General features: G+C 48.7%; 1 protein-coding gene across 2 annotated transcripts in view; it reads left to right on the top strand.

Annotated features, from left to right (window-relative positions):
- The window catches only part of col14a1a (collagen, type XIV, alpha 1a), a 245,891-nt gene that overhangs the window by 103,853 nt on the left and 123,790 nt on the right, over positions 1-18,248 (top strand). For both annotated transcript variants that reach the window (XM_078216910.1, XM_078216911.1), the window contains exons 10-17: positions 1,122-1,282; positions 6,004-6,133; positions 7,902-8,047; positions 9,712-9,841; positions 11,163-11,302; positions 13,241-13,367; positions 13,902-14,041; positions 17,476-17,608. In XM_078216910.1, the coding sequence (XP_078073036.1) occupies positions 1,122-1,282; positions 6,004-6,133; positions 7,902-8,047; positions 9,712-9,841; positions 11,163-11,302; positions 13,241-13,367; positions 13,902-14,041; positions 17,476-17,608 (1,107 nt within the window). The remainder of the gene's footprint in view (positions 1-1,121; positions 1,283-6,003; positions 6,134-7,901; positions 8,048-9,711; positions 9,842-11,162; positions 11,303-13,240; positions 13,368-13,901; positions 14,042-17,475; positions 17,609-18,248) is intronic.

Here is an 18,248-nt window from a genome sequence, read left to right as displayed (position 1 = left end):
AACATCAGATTTGTGGGGCAGAGAGGGTACGGGGTCCCCCAGACTAATGCTGGGGAATCCCCCTGCAGGTCAGGGTTTGCACAACAATTTTCCAGAAGTGCAAACTTCCTCTGGGAGAGTTCCCTGCCCTGGCAAACACCTGAAAATGCGATTTATATCACAAACATTCGCCAGGGTTACACCAGTAATTACTCCAAAAAGGTTAGAAGAATTAAAACCTCTTCTAACTCCTCTAACTTCTGGGTAACTATTTTAAACACTCAGACTGATCCCCATGGGACCCTCCTCCCACAGGACTCAGGGCAGCACGGTGGCACAGTGGTTAGCACTGCTGCCTCATAGCGCCAGGGACCCGGGTTCGATTCCCGGCTTGGGTCACTGTCTGTGTGGAGTTTGCACATTCTCCCCGTGTCTGCGTGGGTTTTCTCCGGGTGCTCTGGTTTCCTCCCACGGTCCAAAGATGTGTGCGTTAGGTGCATTGGCCATGGTAAATTGTCCATTAGTGTCAAGGGGACTAGCAGGGTAAATATATGGAGTTACAGGGATAGGGCCTGGGTGGGATTGTGGTCAGTGCAGACTCGATGGGCCAAATCTCCTCCTTCTGCAATGTAGGGATTCTATGACTCCCCCCGCATCCCTGGCCCCTATAATGGGACACTCTCCCCACGGGAATTCTCCCACATCCCCCCACCCCCACCCCATCACAGTGTAATCCCCACCACCTGATCCCTCAAGGATCTCTTCTGCCCCGACAGGAACAGTACCCCCCCCGCGACCTCTGATCACCCCTGCGGGCTCGACCTGACCTGATACGACCACCCCCTCCCCCATGAACCTGACACAACAACCCCCCCAATCCCACCCCCACTGCAGTGCCCCATCAATGCTCATGTTTGCAGCTTCATTAACATAATGAACAAATAATAAAAAAGAATTCTCCACTCCCCGCCCCAGGTCTTACTTGGCCTCCACCCCTGGAAACCTACCTTGCCATCTGGGCTTGAGATTTAAGGATTGGAGACCCCAACATCCAGGATATTCAGGCCTGTTCTTCATTCTGCAACTATGTCTTATTCTGACCCTATAATCATTGAATTTTTATTGTTCCTCCGAATCTCTAGAAGCAACAGGAAGTGTGAGCTCGAACCCTGTGGCACCCACCAACCTTGTAACGACTGACGTGACAGCTCGGAGCCTCCGTGTCAGCTGGTCGCACGCCCCTGGGAAAGTGGAAAAGTATCGTGTGGTTTATTACTCAACCACCGCTGGCCAGCCGGAAGAGGTAGCTCAGGGTTCATTCTCGGTGCCAGTGCGGAGCTGTACCAAGGATCATTGTATACACAAAAGCAAAATATTGCAGATGCTGGAAATCTGAAATAAATTGTGGAGAATGCCAGAATGTTCAGGAGGTCATGCAGCATCTGTGGAGGGAGAAAATCAGATTTAACGGGCTAAGGTTTCCAGTGGGTGCCAGGAACCTGGCATCAGGCCTACATGAGGGCCTTGAGTCTCCTCTTGTAGTCAAGGTGACCATCGATGCAACTTTCCCTGCGGCAGGGCCCTATCTGTCTTCCGCCCCCTTCCCCATCCAGCTTGGGACAATGGTGGGTTTTGTGAAGCTGGAGATCCAGGGAAAGGGCCGCAGTCCCAGTGGCCGAGGTGGGCACGGCTGAGACAGAAAATCGAGCGCAAGGGCGACTCAGAATGGAGATGCTTTCAGAAACCTGCCCAAACTGTTCTCACTGGAACGACGGAGGTTGAGGGGAGACCTGATAGAAGTCTACAAGATTATGAGAGGCATGGACTGAATGGATAGTCAGACGCTTTCTCCCAGGGTGAAGAGTCAATTACTAGGGGGCACAGGTTTAAGGTGCGCGGGGCAAGGTTTAAAGGAGATGTACGAGGCACGTTTTTTTACACAGAGAGTAGTGGGTGCCTGGAACTCGCTGCCGGGGGAGGTAGTGGAAGCGGATACAATAGTGACTTTTAAGGGGCGTCTGGACAAATATACGAATAGGATGGGAATAAAGGGATAGGGTCCCCGGAAGGGTAGGGGGTTTTAGTTCAGATGGGCAGCATGGTCGGTGCAGGCTTGGAGGGCCGAAGGGCCTGTTCCTGTGCTGTAATTTTCTTTGTTCTTTGTTGTTAAAGAAGGCCCAGAGTTAGGGTGGCTCATTCATTGGCCAGTGAGTGGAGACATCTGATAGGCCCCTGGCTTGCTCTGAGCAAGAGGCTTCCAATTCGCTACTGGCCCCTGGAATCAGCGGGGATTCGGGGAGACTGACTGACAGCCAGTGCACAAAGTGGCTTGGAGTGGAACCTTCATTCTTTTCTAATTGGCTGCCTATCCCTGTGGAGTGGGTTGCTGATTCCCAATGGAATCCGCCTCTAGAACACCCACTCCGAGACAGGTCACTACTGGGAGCTAGTCAGGGCAGAATTCAGCCCAACGTTTCAGTTCAATGACCTTCCATCAGAAAAGGTCAGAGGTGTAACAGGTTTTAACCGACACGGGGGAAGGGGAGGAGTAAAGGTTTTAAATTTGTTTAATAGTGTCACAAGTAGGCTTACATTAACACTGCAATGAAGTTACTGTGAAAATCCCCGAATCGCCACACTCCGGCACCTGTTCGGGTACACTGTGGGAGGATTTAGCACGGCCAATGCACCCTAACCAGCACGTCTTTCAGACTGTGGGAGGAAACCGGAGCACCCGGAGGAAACCCACGCAGACACGGGGAGAACGTGCAAACTCCACACAGACAGTGACCCAAGCCGGGAATCGAACTCGGGTCCCTGACGCTGTGAGTGCAGCAGTGCCAACGTGCTGTCCACAGAGCAACAGGGGAAGGCTTGTGATATAGTGGAAGGCAGATTAAATCTCAGAAGGTTCAGGGCAATAGGAAATGGTGAAGGGGGACAAATTAAAGATGGGCCTGGAAGAGGTGTGAATGGCGACAGCAGAATCATCGGCAGTAGCATTAGCTCTGTGAGAAAGCAGCAGCAAACATTACTGTCTGCAATGGTTAAACTCAACGTCAAATCTGGGAGTTCGTAAAATGCCAATTCAGAAAATGAGGTCCTGTCCCTCAAGCTTGCATCAAGCTTTATTATAGCATTTTAAAAATCAGTTTAAAAGGATAAATAATGTTGTGAGGTTATACTCATCAGGCTAACAGGTTCCCTAGGAATACCTATTGTTTTGTCAGTCTATTTGGTAACAGTCTGCAATGGCCCTCTCAGTACTCTGCTGTTTACCTGCTAAAGCTGACAGTCGTGATGCTGAACTGAGTCACAATCCAATATGAACCTGAGATGTGGAGATGTCGGCGTTGGACTGGGGTGGGCGCAGTAAGAGGTCTCACAACACCAGGTTAAAGTCCAACATCAGCAGTAGCTAATGCTACTGCTGATGATTCTGCTGTCGCCATTCACACCTCTTCCAGGCCCATCTTTCCACTTAGTAAGGAAGTTAAAACTAGAGGACACAGCCTCAAAATAAAGGGGGGTCGGTTTAAGACAGAGTTGAGGAGGAACTTCTTCTCCCAGAGGGTGGTGAATCTCTGGAATTCTCTGCCCACTGAGGTGGTGGAGGCTACCTCGCTGAATATGTTTAAAGCGCGGATGGATGGATTCCTGAGCAGTAAGGGAATTAAGGGTTATGGGGATCAGGCGGGTAAGTGGTACTGATCCACGTCAGATCAGCCATGATCTTATTGAATGGCGGGGCAGGCTCGAGGGGCTAGATGGCCTACTCCTGCTCCTATTTCTTATGTTCTTATGTTTATTTGGTAGCCTGAGCTTTCGGAGTGTCGCTCCTTCGTCAGGTGAGTGGAGAGGTAGGTTTCACAAACATGGCATTTTTGACAAAGACACAATTGCAAGATAATTTCTGCTTTCTTGCATCTTTGTAGAAATTTGATGTCTGCGTTGATATGCGCGATCTTGGAGATCCTCTCCACTTTGAGTCAGTGGTTTGTGGTGTGAATGGTAGCCATGATGTGGAGATTATCTTGCAATTGTGTCTCGGTCGATATATGCCATGTTTGCGAAACCTGCCTCTCCACTCACCTGATGAAGGAACTTCGCTCCGAAAGCTCGTGATTCCAAATAAACCTGTTGGACTTTAACCTGGTGTTGTGAGACTTCTCAGTATGAACCGGAGATACATGTTAGGCCCTGTGAATTTCACTGGCATTGGATCTAATTTTTAATTCTTTCATAGGATGTGGGCATCATTGGCTCGGCCAGTATATATTGCCCAACCCTAATTACCCTTCAGAAGGTGGTGGTGAGCTGCCTTCTTGAACCGCTGCAGTCCATGTGGTGTAGGTACACCCACAATGCTGTTAGGGAGGGTGTTCCAGGAATCTGGCACAAGCGACAGCGAAGGAACGGCCAATGTATTTCCAAGTCAGGATGGTGTTTAGCTTGGAGGGGAACTTGAAGGTGGTGGTGTTCCCAGGTATCTGCTGCCCTTGTCCTTCTAGATGGTAGTAGTCTCGGGTTTGAAAGCTGTTGTCAAAGGAACCTTTAAGAGTTCCTGCAGTGCATCTGTGTGCCGATGGTGGAGGAAGCGAATGTTGAAGGTGGTGCATGGGGTGCTAGTCCAGCGGGACTGCTTTGTCCTGGATGGTGTCGAGCTTCTTGAGTGTTGTTGCAGCTCCATGTCTATAGTCTTCCAAAATCCCATCATGCTTTACAGCCAGTGAAGTAGTTTCTGAAGTGTAGTCACTGTTGTAACATGGGAAACAGAGCAGCCAATTTTCACATGGCAAGATCCCACAAGTAGCAATATGGTAATAACCTGGTACTCTGATTTTATAGATCATAGAATCCCTACAGTGCAGAAGGAAGCCATTCGGCCCATCGAGTCTGCATCGACCACAATGCCACCCAGGCCCTATCCCTATAACCCCATGTAGTACCCTGCTGGCCTCCCTGCTACTAAGGGGCCAATCCACCTAACCCGCACATCTTTGGACTGTGGGAGGAAACAGCATCACCCGGAGGAAACCCACACAGACACAGGGAAAACGTGCAGACTCCACACAGGCAGTGACCCAAACTGGGAATCGAACCCGAGTCCCTGGCGCTGGGAGGCAGCAGTGCTAACCACTGTGCCGCTGTGCCGCCCTTAGTCACCTGAAAAGCAGGTGTGAAATAGTCCAAAATGGCATGCAGAATACATGCAGCCACTGTGTTAGGTGTGAGCCCCACTGAGACAATCGGCCATCATCCAAGAGAAACCTGCCTAGAACAGGTGAGTAACTCACCTCCTGACTTCCCAAAGCCTGTCCGCCATCTATAAGGCACAAGTCAGGAGTGTGATGGAACACTCCCTACTTGCCTGGATGGGTGCAGCTCCAACAACACTCAGGAAGCTCTACACCATCCAGGACAAAGCAGTCCTTCAATATTCACTCCCTCCAGCACTGACACACTGTGGCAGCCGCATGTACCATCTACAAGATTCACTGCAGCTCCTTCAACGGCATCTTCCACTTGGAAACAAATCGGCCGTTCCTTCACTGTCGTTGAGTCAAAACCTGGAACTCCCGCCCTCTCAGCACTGTGGATGTACCTACATAGTAAGAGTTTTAACAACACCAGGTTAAAGTCCAACAGGTTTATTTGGTAGCAAATGCCATAAGCTTTCGGAGCGCTGCTCCTTCATCAGATGGAGTGGAAATCTGCTCTCAAACAGGGCATGTTTTTCAGGGGTGTACCTACATCTCAGAGACCGCAGCGGGTTCAAGAAGGCAGCTCACCACCACCCCAAGGGGAAATTAGAGACGTGGAATGTCAAACCCATATCCCGCAAAATAATTTGAAAGGATGATTTATTTGGATAATCATCTGCAATGGGGTGTAAGGAAACCCACGAGGCACACAAAAGGTTTTCGGGCCAAAGCTAAATGATCTGGCTTTGATCAGACTCCAGCTGGGTCGTGTTACCGCTAACTCTGTCAGATAAGGAAATGCAAGTTCTTTTCTCTGTAGGTGGTTGTGGATGGAACAGAGTCGACAGCCGTCATTCAGAACCTGATGTCCCTGACTGAATATCAGCTGGCGGTGTTTGCCATCTATGAGAAGGCTGCCAGTGAAGGCTTACGTGGAGTCGTAACCACATGTGAGTAGTGAGTGGCTAAATCCCAATCCTGCGGTTAATTTGGGATAGCCAATGCCTCCCCCCCCCCCCCCCCCCCCCTCCCCCGACACCTCCCTACAGGAATGACCCTGAGTTAACACAAGTTGGAGATTAATGGTTGAGCGCAGCTGGGAGCAAAGCCCTGGCAGAAAATTCAGAGAGATGTTAAAAATATAAATTGTGTTCTTTTCCATGTTCTTTGGGCAGTTTCATTTATTGGAGATGGGAAAATGCTGTTTGACTGGGGTGGGGAGGGGGGGGGGGGCAGTGGAGAGGAGGGAGGGACATGCCTGGGAGTGAAGGGAGGGGGAGGGTGCTCACGTGGATAAAACTTGCAGAATTACGTCCAGTGTAGGTTTGATGACTTTGGCTTCAGCATCATAGAATCATAGAAGAATCATAGAAACCCTACAGTGCAGAAGGAGGCCATTCGGCCCATCGAGTCTGCACCGACCACAATCCCACCCAGGCCCTACTCCCACATATTTACCTGCTAATCCCTCTAACCTACGTATTTTAGGATTCTAAGGGGCAATTTTTTTTTTTAACCTGGCCAATCAACCTAACCCGCACATCTTTGGACTGTGGGAGGAAACCGGAGCACCCGGAGGAAACCCACGCAGACACGAGGAGAAATGTGTAAACTCCACACAGACAGTGACCCGAGCCGGGAATCGAACCCGGGACCCTGGAGCTGTGAAGCAGCAGTGCTAACCACTGCGCTACCATGCCACCCCATCAACTCCGACATTTGTGATTTAAGAAAGAGTTCCCATTAGGTGTGGATTGGCTTAAAAGGGAAGCAGAGACAATGCTAAAGAAGGGTTTTTGCTGGTATGCTTTGCAGAATCTGTAACTGGAACACAATAAATCTCGAATAATGCTTAGCAACGTTGCCCTTTGGAGAATACGTCAGAAGTTTATTTATATACAACATTACTTCTCCAATTAACCACCACTGCAGTCCAAGGCTTGCTTTAAGGTCATGTCTATAACAATTAATCTATCATGTCCAAATGCCAAATGCTGGAAAGAATTTTAGTTCATAGGATAGAATCCCTACAGTGCAGAAGAAGGCCATTTGACCCATCAAGGCTGCACCAACATCAATCTCACCCAAGTCCTATCCCCCTAACCCCACATATTTACCCTGCTAATCTCCCTGACACTCAGGAGCAATTTAGCATGGCCAGTCCATCTAACCCGCACGTCTTTGGAGTGTGGGGGGAAACAGGAGGAAACCCATACAGACACGGGAAGGACGTGCAAACTCCACATAGTGACCCAAGCCGGGAATCGAACCCGGGCCCCCAGCACTGTGAGGCAGCAGTGCTAGCCACTGTGCCGCCGTGCCGTCCAGTTATCAGAGGATAGGTCGCCTATAGTCACTTTAGTCAGAGCATGGAACATAATTCAAATAACCTGTAGTCTGTTCTGAAGCGATGTTCCACTTCCGACTCCCTCATGCCCTTGCTTAATCTCCAATCACCCCATTGAAACTGACATGATTTGTAAACTGGGTTCATCACAGGACATCAGTGGATAGAGCAACAGTTAGATGTGCCACCTGGAGACATCCGACTTTATCATTTCAAGGTCAATATTCTTGATGATCCAGGATAGGACGTCTTTGTTTAACTTAAGTTAAACTTTGAGTGATTGGAATTAAGGATCTGTTTGAATGGTGGAACTGGCTCAGGGGCCAAATGGCTTTTCCCGAGGGGTGAACATTCGTTCGTTTCTCTTGCAGTGGCGCTTCCTGCGGCCGCTGATCTGGATATCTACGATGTGAGTCACAGCAGCATGAGAGTCAAGTGGGAATCTGCTGAATCTGCCACCGGTTATATGATACTCTATGCTGCACTCACTGGGGGAGAAACAGCTGATGAGAAAGAGGTAAGTACCTCCCTCAATGATTAAAGAAAATTAAATTCATATTTTTGTACATGGTTTTGAGGACAAATGGACATTTTTCTATAAAACAAGAATTCACTCTTCAAAGCACGCAGGTGGTAAAGAAGGCAATGGTATGCTGGCCTTCATAGCGAGAGGGTTCGAGTACAGGAGCAGGGCTGTCTTGATGCAATTATACAGGATGTGTAGATGCCGGCGTTGGACTGAGATGGACACAGTACGAAATCTGTTTGCAGGGCTGTGGGGCAATGGGCGGTGGTGTGTTATTGTTGGGAGTGTTTGCAGGGCTGTGGGGGAATGGGCGGGGGGGGGGGTGTTATTGATGGGAATGTTTACAGGGCTATAGGGGAATGGACAGGGGGGCAGAGTTACTGATGGAAGTGTTTGCAGGGCTATGGGGGAATGGACTGGGGGGGGCTGTTACTGATGGGAGTGTTTGCAGGGCTATGGGGGAATGGGCGGAGGGGAGAGTTACTGGTGGGAGTGTTTGCAGAGCTATGGGGGAATGGGCAGGGGGTGTTATTGATGGGAGTGTTTGCAGGGCTATGGGGGAATGGGTGGGGAGGATGCTATTGATCGGAGTGTTTGCAGGGGTGTGGGGGAATGGGCGGGGGGGGTGTTATTGATGGGAATGTTTACAGGGCTATAGGGGAATGGGCAGTGGGGCAGAGTTACTGATGGGAGTGTTTGCAGGGCTATGGGGGAATGGACTGGGGGGGGCTGTTACTGATGGGAGTGTTTGCAGGGCTATGGGGGAATGGGCGGAGGGGAGAGTTACTGATAGGAGTGTTTGCAGAGCTATGGGGGAATGGGCAGGGGGTGTTATTGATGGGAGTGTTTGCAGGGCTATGGGGGAATGTGCGGGGAGGATGCTATTGATCGGAGTGTTTGCAGGGGTGTGGGGGAATGGGCGGGGGGGGATACTATTGATCGGAGTGTTTGCAGGGCTGTGGGGGAGTGGGCGGGGGGGGGTGTTATTGATGGGAATGTTTACAGGGCTATAGGGGAATGGGCAGGGGGGCAGAGTTACTGATGGGAGTGTTTGCAGGGCTATGGGGGAATGGACTTGGGGGGGGGCTGTTACTGATGGGAGTGTTTGCAGGGCTATGGGGGAATGGGCGGAGGGGAGAGTTACTGATGGGAGTGTTTGCAGAGCTATGGGGGAATGGGCAGGGGGTGTTATTGATGGGAGTGTTTGCAGGGCTATGGGGGAATGGGCAGGGGGTGTTATTGATGGGAGTGTTTGCAGGGCTATGGGGGAATGGGCGGGGAGGATGCTATTGATCGGAGTGTTTGCAGGGGTGTGGGGGAATGGGCGGGGGGGATACTATTGATCGGAGTGTTTGCAGGGCTGTGGGGGAATGGGCGGGGGGAGAGTTACTGATGGGAGTGTTTGCAGGGCTATGGGAGGATAGGCAGGGAGTGTTACTGATCGGAGAGCTCCTTCAAAGAGTCATGATGGGCCACGTGGCCTCTTCTTGTGCTCCATCATTCTGTGACGCTAATTCAGACTCAGGCTGGTCAAGATAAAGGGTGTAAAGTCAGAAGAATGTCCTCGTGTGTTGAACTCAATTTGTATTTTGCATTGACAGTGAAATGGTCAGAGATACGATTGAGAAATCAGCTTGCTGTATGTTCCATCCTAGGTGAAAGTGGACAACTCAGTTACAGACATAGAACTGGAGGGATTGACCCCAAACACGGAATATACAGTTACAGTTTACGCATTGTATGGTGATGAGGCGAGTGACCCATTGACTGGACAAGAAACAACACGTAGGTCTTAATGATTGCTTCAATAAGTTATATTCCTCACGTTATCTCAACACCTGGGGTTGGAAGGCCTGTACAAAATGTTGGAGTATACGGGTGAAACCCTCAGATGTACTTTTCCTGGAATCACACAGCGCAGGGGGAGGCCATTCGGCCCATTACCATAAATCTGGTCAATCTTGGCCATTACCTGGGGGTAGGAGCAGCCTGCCCAGGTCAGACGTTGCTTCCAGTTTGTGACACAGCCCAGATTCTAGATGGTAGAGTTTATCCTTGTGAAATTGAAGTTTGGGTGCGGAGCCTCATCCTTCATTTAATAACTCCAGCTCGTGCCTTTAACTGTATAAAAGGTCCCCAAGCCGCCTCTCAGGAACATTATCAGATAAAATTCTTCACCGAGTAACACAAGGGTCGGAATTCTCCAGCTGTTCACGCCCCCCCGCTCTGCTGTGAGGGAAGATGGAGAATTTGGTGCTCAGCCAAACCTCCCTTCACTGCAGCGGGACCGGAGAATCCCACCGGCGTGAATGGCCAGAAAATTCCGGCCACAAAGTTATTAGGACAGGTGACCAAAAAAGTCAAAAAGATTGGTTTTAAGGAGCTAGGCAGCTGAAGGCACGGCCACCAATGGTGTGATGGACATTGGGGATGCTCAAGAGAGTAAGAGTTTTAACACCAGGTTAAAGTCCAACAGATTTATTTGGTAGCAAATGCCATTAGCTTTCGAGGCGCTGCTCCTTCATCAGATGGAGTGGATATCTGCTCTCAGAGCATACAGAGACACAAAATCAAGTTACAGAATACTGATTGGAATGTGAATCTCTCCAGCCAACCAGGTCTGGTGTTAACCTGGTGTTGTTAAAACTCTTACTGTGTTAACCCCAGTCCAACGCCGGCATCCCCACATCATGATGCTCAAGAGGCCAGAATTAGGGGAGTGTGGATATTGTGGGAGCTGGAGGAGTTTACTGAGCTAGCGAGGAGCGAGGCCGTGGAAATATACCAACGCAAGGTTTAGGATTTGAAAATCGATGTGTTTCTGGACTGGGAGCCAGAGTAGGTCAAGGAGTAATGGTCATAAATAAAGTTCGCTAGAGTTATCTTTCAATAAACCGATCGTACCCGTTGTGGAAAACATAAAAAAGTTTATTTTCTAAACCTCTCTCCTCCTCCAGGACATGCCAAGAAGCTGACCTCTTGCTCCCGGCTTTCGGTCACCTGTTCCAATTTCCCCTTGTGTGGATTGATGTCAAATTTTGGGACAATTGTTTTTACCTTGGATCAGGATTTACCTGAAAAGAAACATCTTTCTTCTTTTTCTCAGTGCCACTCAGTCCGCCCCGGAACCTCGAGTTCTCCGAAGTCGGGCACAGCACCGCCATGGTCACCTGGGAGGCAGTTTCGAAGAAGGTTCGCGGGTATCGGATCATGTACGTGAAAACTGATGGGGCAACAATAAACGAGGCAAGTGCAGGAATCATTTACAAACTCGTCGTTCATCTACACACTTTGAAGACTGGTTATAGAATCATAGAACGCTACAGTGCAGAAGGAGGCCATTCAGCCCATTGAGTCTGCACCGACCACAATCCCACCCAGGCCCTATTCCTATAATTCCACACATTTACCCTGCTAGTTCCCCTGACACTAAGTGGCAATTTAGCATGGCCAATCAACCTAACCCACACAACTTTGGACTGTGTGAGGAAACCGCAGTACCCGGAGGAAACCCACGCAGACATGGGGAGAACTTGCAAACTCCGCACAGACAGTGACCTAAACCGGAATTGAACCCGGGTCCCTGGGGCTGTGAGGCAGCAGTGTTAACCACCGTGCCACCCTCGAAGAAGTAAATTACATTGTGGTTTGCACATTGTGCATTAGTGACTCTGTTCCTGCTTACCAGGGTGTCATTAAAGTAAGCAAAGAGCTGCCTAGAATTCCTGCAGTGCAGAAGAAGGCCATTCGGCCCATCGAGTCTGCATCTGGGTAATACAGAAGTATTGTCTACCTGAACAGTTTCCTGACCAAAAGAAGAAGACAGGTTTTAAAAATTAATTTAAAGGATGTGGGTGTTGTTGGCCCAGCATTTGTTGCCCATCCCTAATTGCCCCTTGGGAAGGTGGCGGTGAGCTGCCTTCTTGAACTCGCTGCAGTCCCTGTGGTGTAGGTACACCCACAGTGCTGTTAGGGAGGGAGTTCCAGGATTTCACCCAGTGATAGGAATCAAAACAGTAAAGAGAGCCGGGATAAATAAAATGAGTGAATGGAAAAGCTGAGAAAAAAAAGAGAATTATGTAGAATTTACATTCGAGAAACAGGCCATTCAGCCCATCTGGCCCATCCTGGTGCTTTTAGGCCCCAGTTGAGCCTGATCACATTCCTTTTCATTCCACCACATCAGCCTAGCTTTCAATTCTCTTCTCCCTCATGTGTTTATTCAGCTTCCCCTTAAATGGGTCTCCACGATTCACCACAATTACTCCCTTCAGTTTTGGTGAGAATTGACAGACGCAATACCTGGTGCCCTCCAGCATGACTAAACACAAGGCAACCATCCACACAAACTGCAAAGGTCATTTGTTTCCATAACAGTAAATCAGCAATCTTCTTTCCCCAGGGTGGCACGGTGGCACAGTGGTTGGCACTGCTGCCTCACAGTGCCAAGGACCCGGGTTCAATTCCAGCCTTGGGTCACTGTCTGAGTGGAGTCTGCACATTCTCCCCGTGTCTGCATGGGTTTCCTCCGGGTGCTCCGGTTTCCTTCCACACTCCAAAGATGTGCGGGTTAGGTGGCGTGGCCATGCTAAATTGCTCCTTAGTGTCCAAAGATGTGTAGGTCAGGGGGATTAGCCGTGTGTAGGGTTACAGGGATAGGGTGGGGATGAGGGCCTGGGTAAGATATTCTGTCAGAGAGTTGGTGCAGACTCGATGGGCCAAATGGCCTCTTCTGCACTGTAGGGATTTGATGATTTTATGAATCCCACAATGGAATGTCAAAACAAAGCAAAATATTGCAGATGCTGGATTCTGAAATAAAAACAGGAAATGCTGGAAAATCTCAGCAGATCTGGCAGCATCTCTGTAGAGAGAGAATAGAGCCAACATTTCGAGTCCAATATGACTTGCTTTCAGACCCTCTTTTTATCTGACAACGGAGCAAGCTGTGACAAGCTCAGCACTGGAAACCTTCAAGGCCCATCTTTAGATTATTTTCCTTTATAAATGCTTTTATTAACAGGACAACCATTTCAACATTGGCAGCACCCATGTAAATGTTGGCAGAATACGGGCATTACTCTGGGACTATTAGAACGGGAGTTCCACATTCTCACCACTCTGTGGGTTCTTGATTTCCCGATTGGGTTTATTGGTTTTCATTTTATATTTATGGTCTCCCAGGATGAAGTTGAAGGGTCGACGTCAATGTTCTTGAGTAACCTGACCTCGCTGACAGAGTACACGGTCGCTGTTTTCTCAGTTTACGATGAGGGACAGTCGGACCCTCTCACAGGCAGCTTCACCACAAGTAAGTGGGAGGAACCTGGTCTTTGTATCTGCTCAGCAAACGGTTCCATAAAAAAATAAACCTGATGTTACAGAATGCACGTTACAGAATGCAGATTGCAGAATGCACATTACAGAACGCACATTACAGATTGCTCATTACAGATTGCACATTACAGAACGCACATTACAGATTGCTCGTTACAGAATGCACATTGCAGAATGCACGGTACAGAATGCACATTACAGAACGCACATTACAGATTGCTCATTACAGATTGCACATTACAGAAAGCACATTGCAGAATGCACGGTACAGAACGCACATTACAGAACGCACATTACAGAATGCACATTACAGAATGCATGTTACAGAATGCACATTACAGAACGCACATTACAGAATGCACATTACAGAACGCACATTACAGAATGCACATTACAGATTGCTCGTTACAGAATGCACATTGCAGAATGCACATTACAGAATTCACATTGCAGAATGCACGTTACAGATTGCACATTACAATTTTTTTTCACCCTTTGTCCCATTCAGAGAAAGTCCCAAAGCCCTTGGACTTGACGGTCAGTGACGTTTCTGTAGACGAGTTCCGCGTGAGTTGGAAACATTCTGCTGATGACGTTACTTTATACAGACTGGCTTGCACTCCTCTGAGCGGTGAAGAGGCAAAAGAGGTAAGGCAAGGAACAGAACCAGTTTATGAATTAAATCCGAAATTAGATCTGACCATTCCATAGAATCCCTACAGTACAGAAACAGGCCATTCGGCCCATCAAGTCTGCACCAATTCGCCGAAAGAGGATCCCACCCAGGCCCTCCTCCCCTCCGTCCTATCCCCGTAACCCTGTGAATCACCATGGCCAAACCACCTGACCTTCATTCCATGGAGCAATTCTGTGTCATCGAAATCACGCAGCTGTGATTTATGAATGAGAAAATAAAATCGCAGGAAAATCTTCCCCATGTGTTTATTGTAGCAAAGTTAGAAATCCCCCTTTTCTTGATAACGACCTTTACAATATGATTTCTCACAGAGAAAATCCCTTCTTTGTGTGTTCGGGAAAGTAATGTTGCAATTATGTCCTGGACAAATTGTTCAGGAAGTTCATTCATCTGAATTGTCACATTGAGTTACATTTTGTAAAGAGATATAAATATCCATTTAATTCTTGCTTCTTGTTTTGATTTGAGCTTTTAACATCTTCTTATTCCCCTCCTTTCAATGCTCAGAGAATACTCCCTGTGATCTATAGATAGCAGATCTGTTAAGTGGGGAACTGGGCACATATCCAAGGAAATACAGTAAACTCTCAGCACATTGTGACAATTCTCTTCCAGCAGTTTTATGGTTTTAGAAGTGTCTCCCAAAGTCTAAACGTTGGAATTTCTTGAGGAGCGTTCTCCTGAACTCTCTGCCCACTCCTATCTGTCCCCTATTCGTCAGGCAAAAGGGTCTCTAAGCTGTAATTCCCTCATTGCCAGACACGTGTAGTGCTGCTTCACAGAATCACAGAATGCTACAGTGCAGAAGAGGCCCTTTGGCCCATCGAGTCTGCACTGATGTGTGAAAGATCCTGATCTGCCCACCTAATCCAACTCGCCAGCACTTGGCCCATAGCCTTGAATGTTATCAAGGCGTGCCAAGTACTCATCCAGGTACTTTTTAAAGGATGTGAAGCATCCCACCCTCCCAGGCAGCGCATTCCAGACCCTCACCACCCTCTGGGTAAAAAGGTTTGTCCCCTAAACCTCCCACTCCTCACTTTTAACTTGTGTCCCTTCGTAACTGACCTTTCAACTCAGGGAAACAGCTGCTCCCTATCCACCCTGTCCATGCCCCTCATAATCTTGAACACTCAATCAAGTTGCCCCCCCGCTCAGTCTTTTCTGCCCCAGAGAAAACAACCCAAGCCTACCCAACCTCTCTTTATAGCTTAAATGCTCCATCCCAGGCAACATCCTGGTGAATCTCCTCTGCACCCTCTCCAGTGCATTTATGTCTTTCCTATAATGTGGCGACCAGAACTGCACACAGTACTCTAGTGTGGCCTCACCAAAGTTCTATACATGACTTTCCTGCTTTTGTAATCTTCACTCCAGAGGGATGTCTCAGTGGCTTCAAGTCCCATCCCCAGAGACTTGAACGCAAGGTCTGAGCTGGCACCGTGGCGCAGTACGTGGGCAGTGCTACACAGTCGCAGGTGTCGCCACTTAGACAGGAGCTGAACTCTGTCCATCTTATCAGCTGGATGCAAAACATCCCACAGCCACAATTGGAAAAAGAGCAGGGGAGTTCCCCCAGCGTTCTGGTCAATAGATGGGATTTCTGGTCGCTCCTGCTGGCGGAATCTTCCGGTCCCGCCGCCAACGGCAACCCCTGGTGGGGCGGGGTGTGAACAACAGGAAACTCCTTTGTCAGCGGCAGGTCTGGAAGATCTCACTGCTGACTCTTCTCCACCACTGCAGAACATGCCGTGTGGGGTGGGGAGAAAGGGGTGGGGAGGGGGTAAATCCCAGCTAATATTTACCCCTCAACCAATATCTCCTGCTATTTGCTGCTGCAAGTTCCAAATTGCCTCCCGCGATTCCTACTCTACAGCAGTGTCTGCATTTCAGAAAGTACGTCCTCAGCGGCGAAACACTTTGGATATCCTGATGCTTCAGGAAATCCTTGTATAAAGGCCTGAACAGATCTTCCTGTCCCAGCTGCACCGACCCCCCCGGGCACTGTGAATATTGGACATTGAATAATGGGGAGTACTTCCGATTTAGTGCAACAATGAAAAATGGGCGATGATGAATTGGAGACTATTTTATATCTCTCCACTTTTATTTCCATTGAAATCAGTGGAAGTAAAGATATAAAGCAGGCTTTACTCTGTGACCCACACAATCTTCTTCCAATCAGTTAAATCCAGGAAAATCCCTCTTCAGGGACATGTGTTGCAATCCTTGGAATCTCCTCATATTCCTCCCCGTGTTCATCCGACACGGATAGTAACAGTGACGAGATATTTTTGTTACATATAACACCACAAAATCTGCTCTTGAAGAATTTGGATGGAAGTAAAGATGAGGATGAGGATCACTCCTTGGCTGGAATTCTCCGTCCATCGCCCCCCCTCCCCCCCCCCCCCCCCCACACCCTCCCACCACTCTTGCCCGCGAGGATAGAGAACTTGGCACTCAGCCAAATCTCCGTTCGTTGCAGTGGGACTGGAGAATCCCAGTCGCGGGCGAGGCCGGAGAATCCCGCTGTCCGTCTCAGTTGGATGTGTTCGGGAGAAAGGCTATAATCCCTTAGGTGCAGGACAATGGGTTTGTGTTTGTGGGTGAGGATAGGCGTTAACGATGGGACTGACTGATTATTTTAACTTGGAACAGTTTTGAATACACATTTTAATGAAAATTAAACCTCTCTGACAGGATAATTGTCTCTCTTTTATCATTTGTGTGTAATTTCTAAATGAGCAAGCAAAGCACGGTTGGCACAGTGGTTAGCACCGCTGCCTCACAGCACCAGGGACCCGGGTTCGATTCCTGGCTTGGGTCACTATCTGTGGGGAGTCTGCATGTTCTCCCCGTGTCTGCGTGGGCTTCCTCCGGGTGTTCCAGTTTCTTTCCACAGTTCGAAAGACGTGCTGGTTAGGTGCTAAATTCTCCCTCGGTGTGCCCGAACAGGTGCCAGAGTGGGGCAACTAGGGGATTTTCACAGTAACTTCATTGCAGTGTCAATGTAAGCCTACTTGTGACACTAATAAATAAACTTTAAACTTAAATTTTAAAAAGTATCAGAAATGAATGTCCGTTTGGACAATGGTATGAAATTGATTGATTGACATCTCTTTGTCTGGGAAGAGAATGCTTGAAACCAAAAGAGAAAATGCTGGAAAATCTCAGCGGGTCTGGCAGCATCTGTAAGGAGAGAAAAGCTTTGACAAAGGGTCATCTGGACTTGAAACGTCAGCTTTTTTCTCTCCTTACAAATGCTGCCAGACCCGCTGAGATTTTCCAGCATTTTCTCTTTTGGTTTCAGATTCCAGCATCCGCAGTAATTTGCTTTTATTAAGAGAATGCTTGATTGGCATCGGGAGCTTTTATTTTCCAGTTTGTTTTGAGTGGGGACACGGACACGATAATCCTCGATGATCTATTGCCCGGGACGGAGTACGAAGTTTCTCTCTCCGCCATTTACAGCGATGAAACGGAAAGCGATGTCGTGGCTGTCCTTGAAACCACACGTAAGCTGACACGACTTCTTAGCAGCAAGCACGACGTGCATGCGTTGTAAAATTCAACCTCTGGCTGTGGTGTGATCTCCTGAAGTTTAAACATAAGTGATGGTTGCATAACTTCAACAACAGTAATATCCTGCATTTATATAGCACTTTACTGTCCCAAGGCGCTTCACAGGCGCGTATCATAGAATCATAGAAGCTTACAGTGCAGAAGGAGACCATTCAGCTCTTCAGGTCTGCACCGACCACAATCCCACCAAGGCCCTATCCCCATAATCCCATGCATTTACTCTAGCTAGGCCCCCTGACACTAAGGGACAACTTAGCATGGCCAATCCACCTGACCTGCACCACACATCTTCGGACTGTGGGAGGAAACCGGAGCACCCAGAGGAAACCCACGCAGACACGGGGAGAATGTGCCAATTCCACACAGATAGTGACCCAAGCCGGGAATTGAACCCAGGTCCCTGGCGTTGTGAGGCAGCAGTGCTAACCACTTGTGCCACCGTGCCGCCCCTAAGCTGTAAGCGTAATCAAGTAAAATTCCACACTGAACCACCATATAAAGAGACATTAGAACAAGCGTCCAAAATATGGTCAAAGAAGGTTTAAGTAGTGTCTGTAAGGAGTGGGGAGAGGT

Source organism: Mustelus asterias, chromosome 7 (genome assembly GCF_964213995.1).
Source record: "Mustelus asterias chromosome 7, sMusAst1.hap1.1, whole genome shotgun sequence".
NCBI lineage: Eukaryota > Metazoa > Chordata > Chondrichthyes > Carcharhiniformes > Triakidae > Mustelus > Mustelus asterias.
Note: the sequence above shows the minus strand (reverse complement) of the source record. Positions and strands in the feature narration are given on the sequence as shown.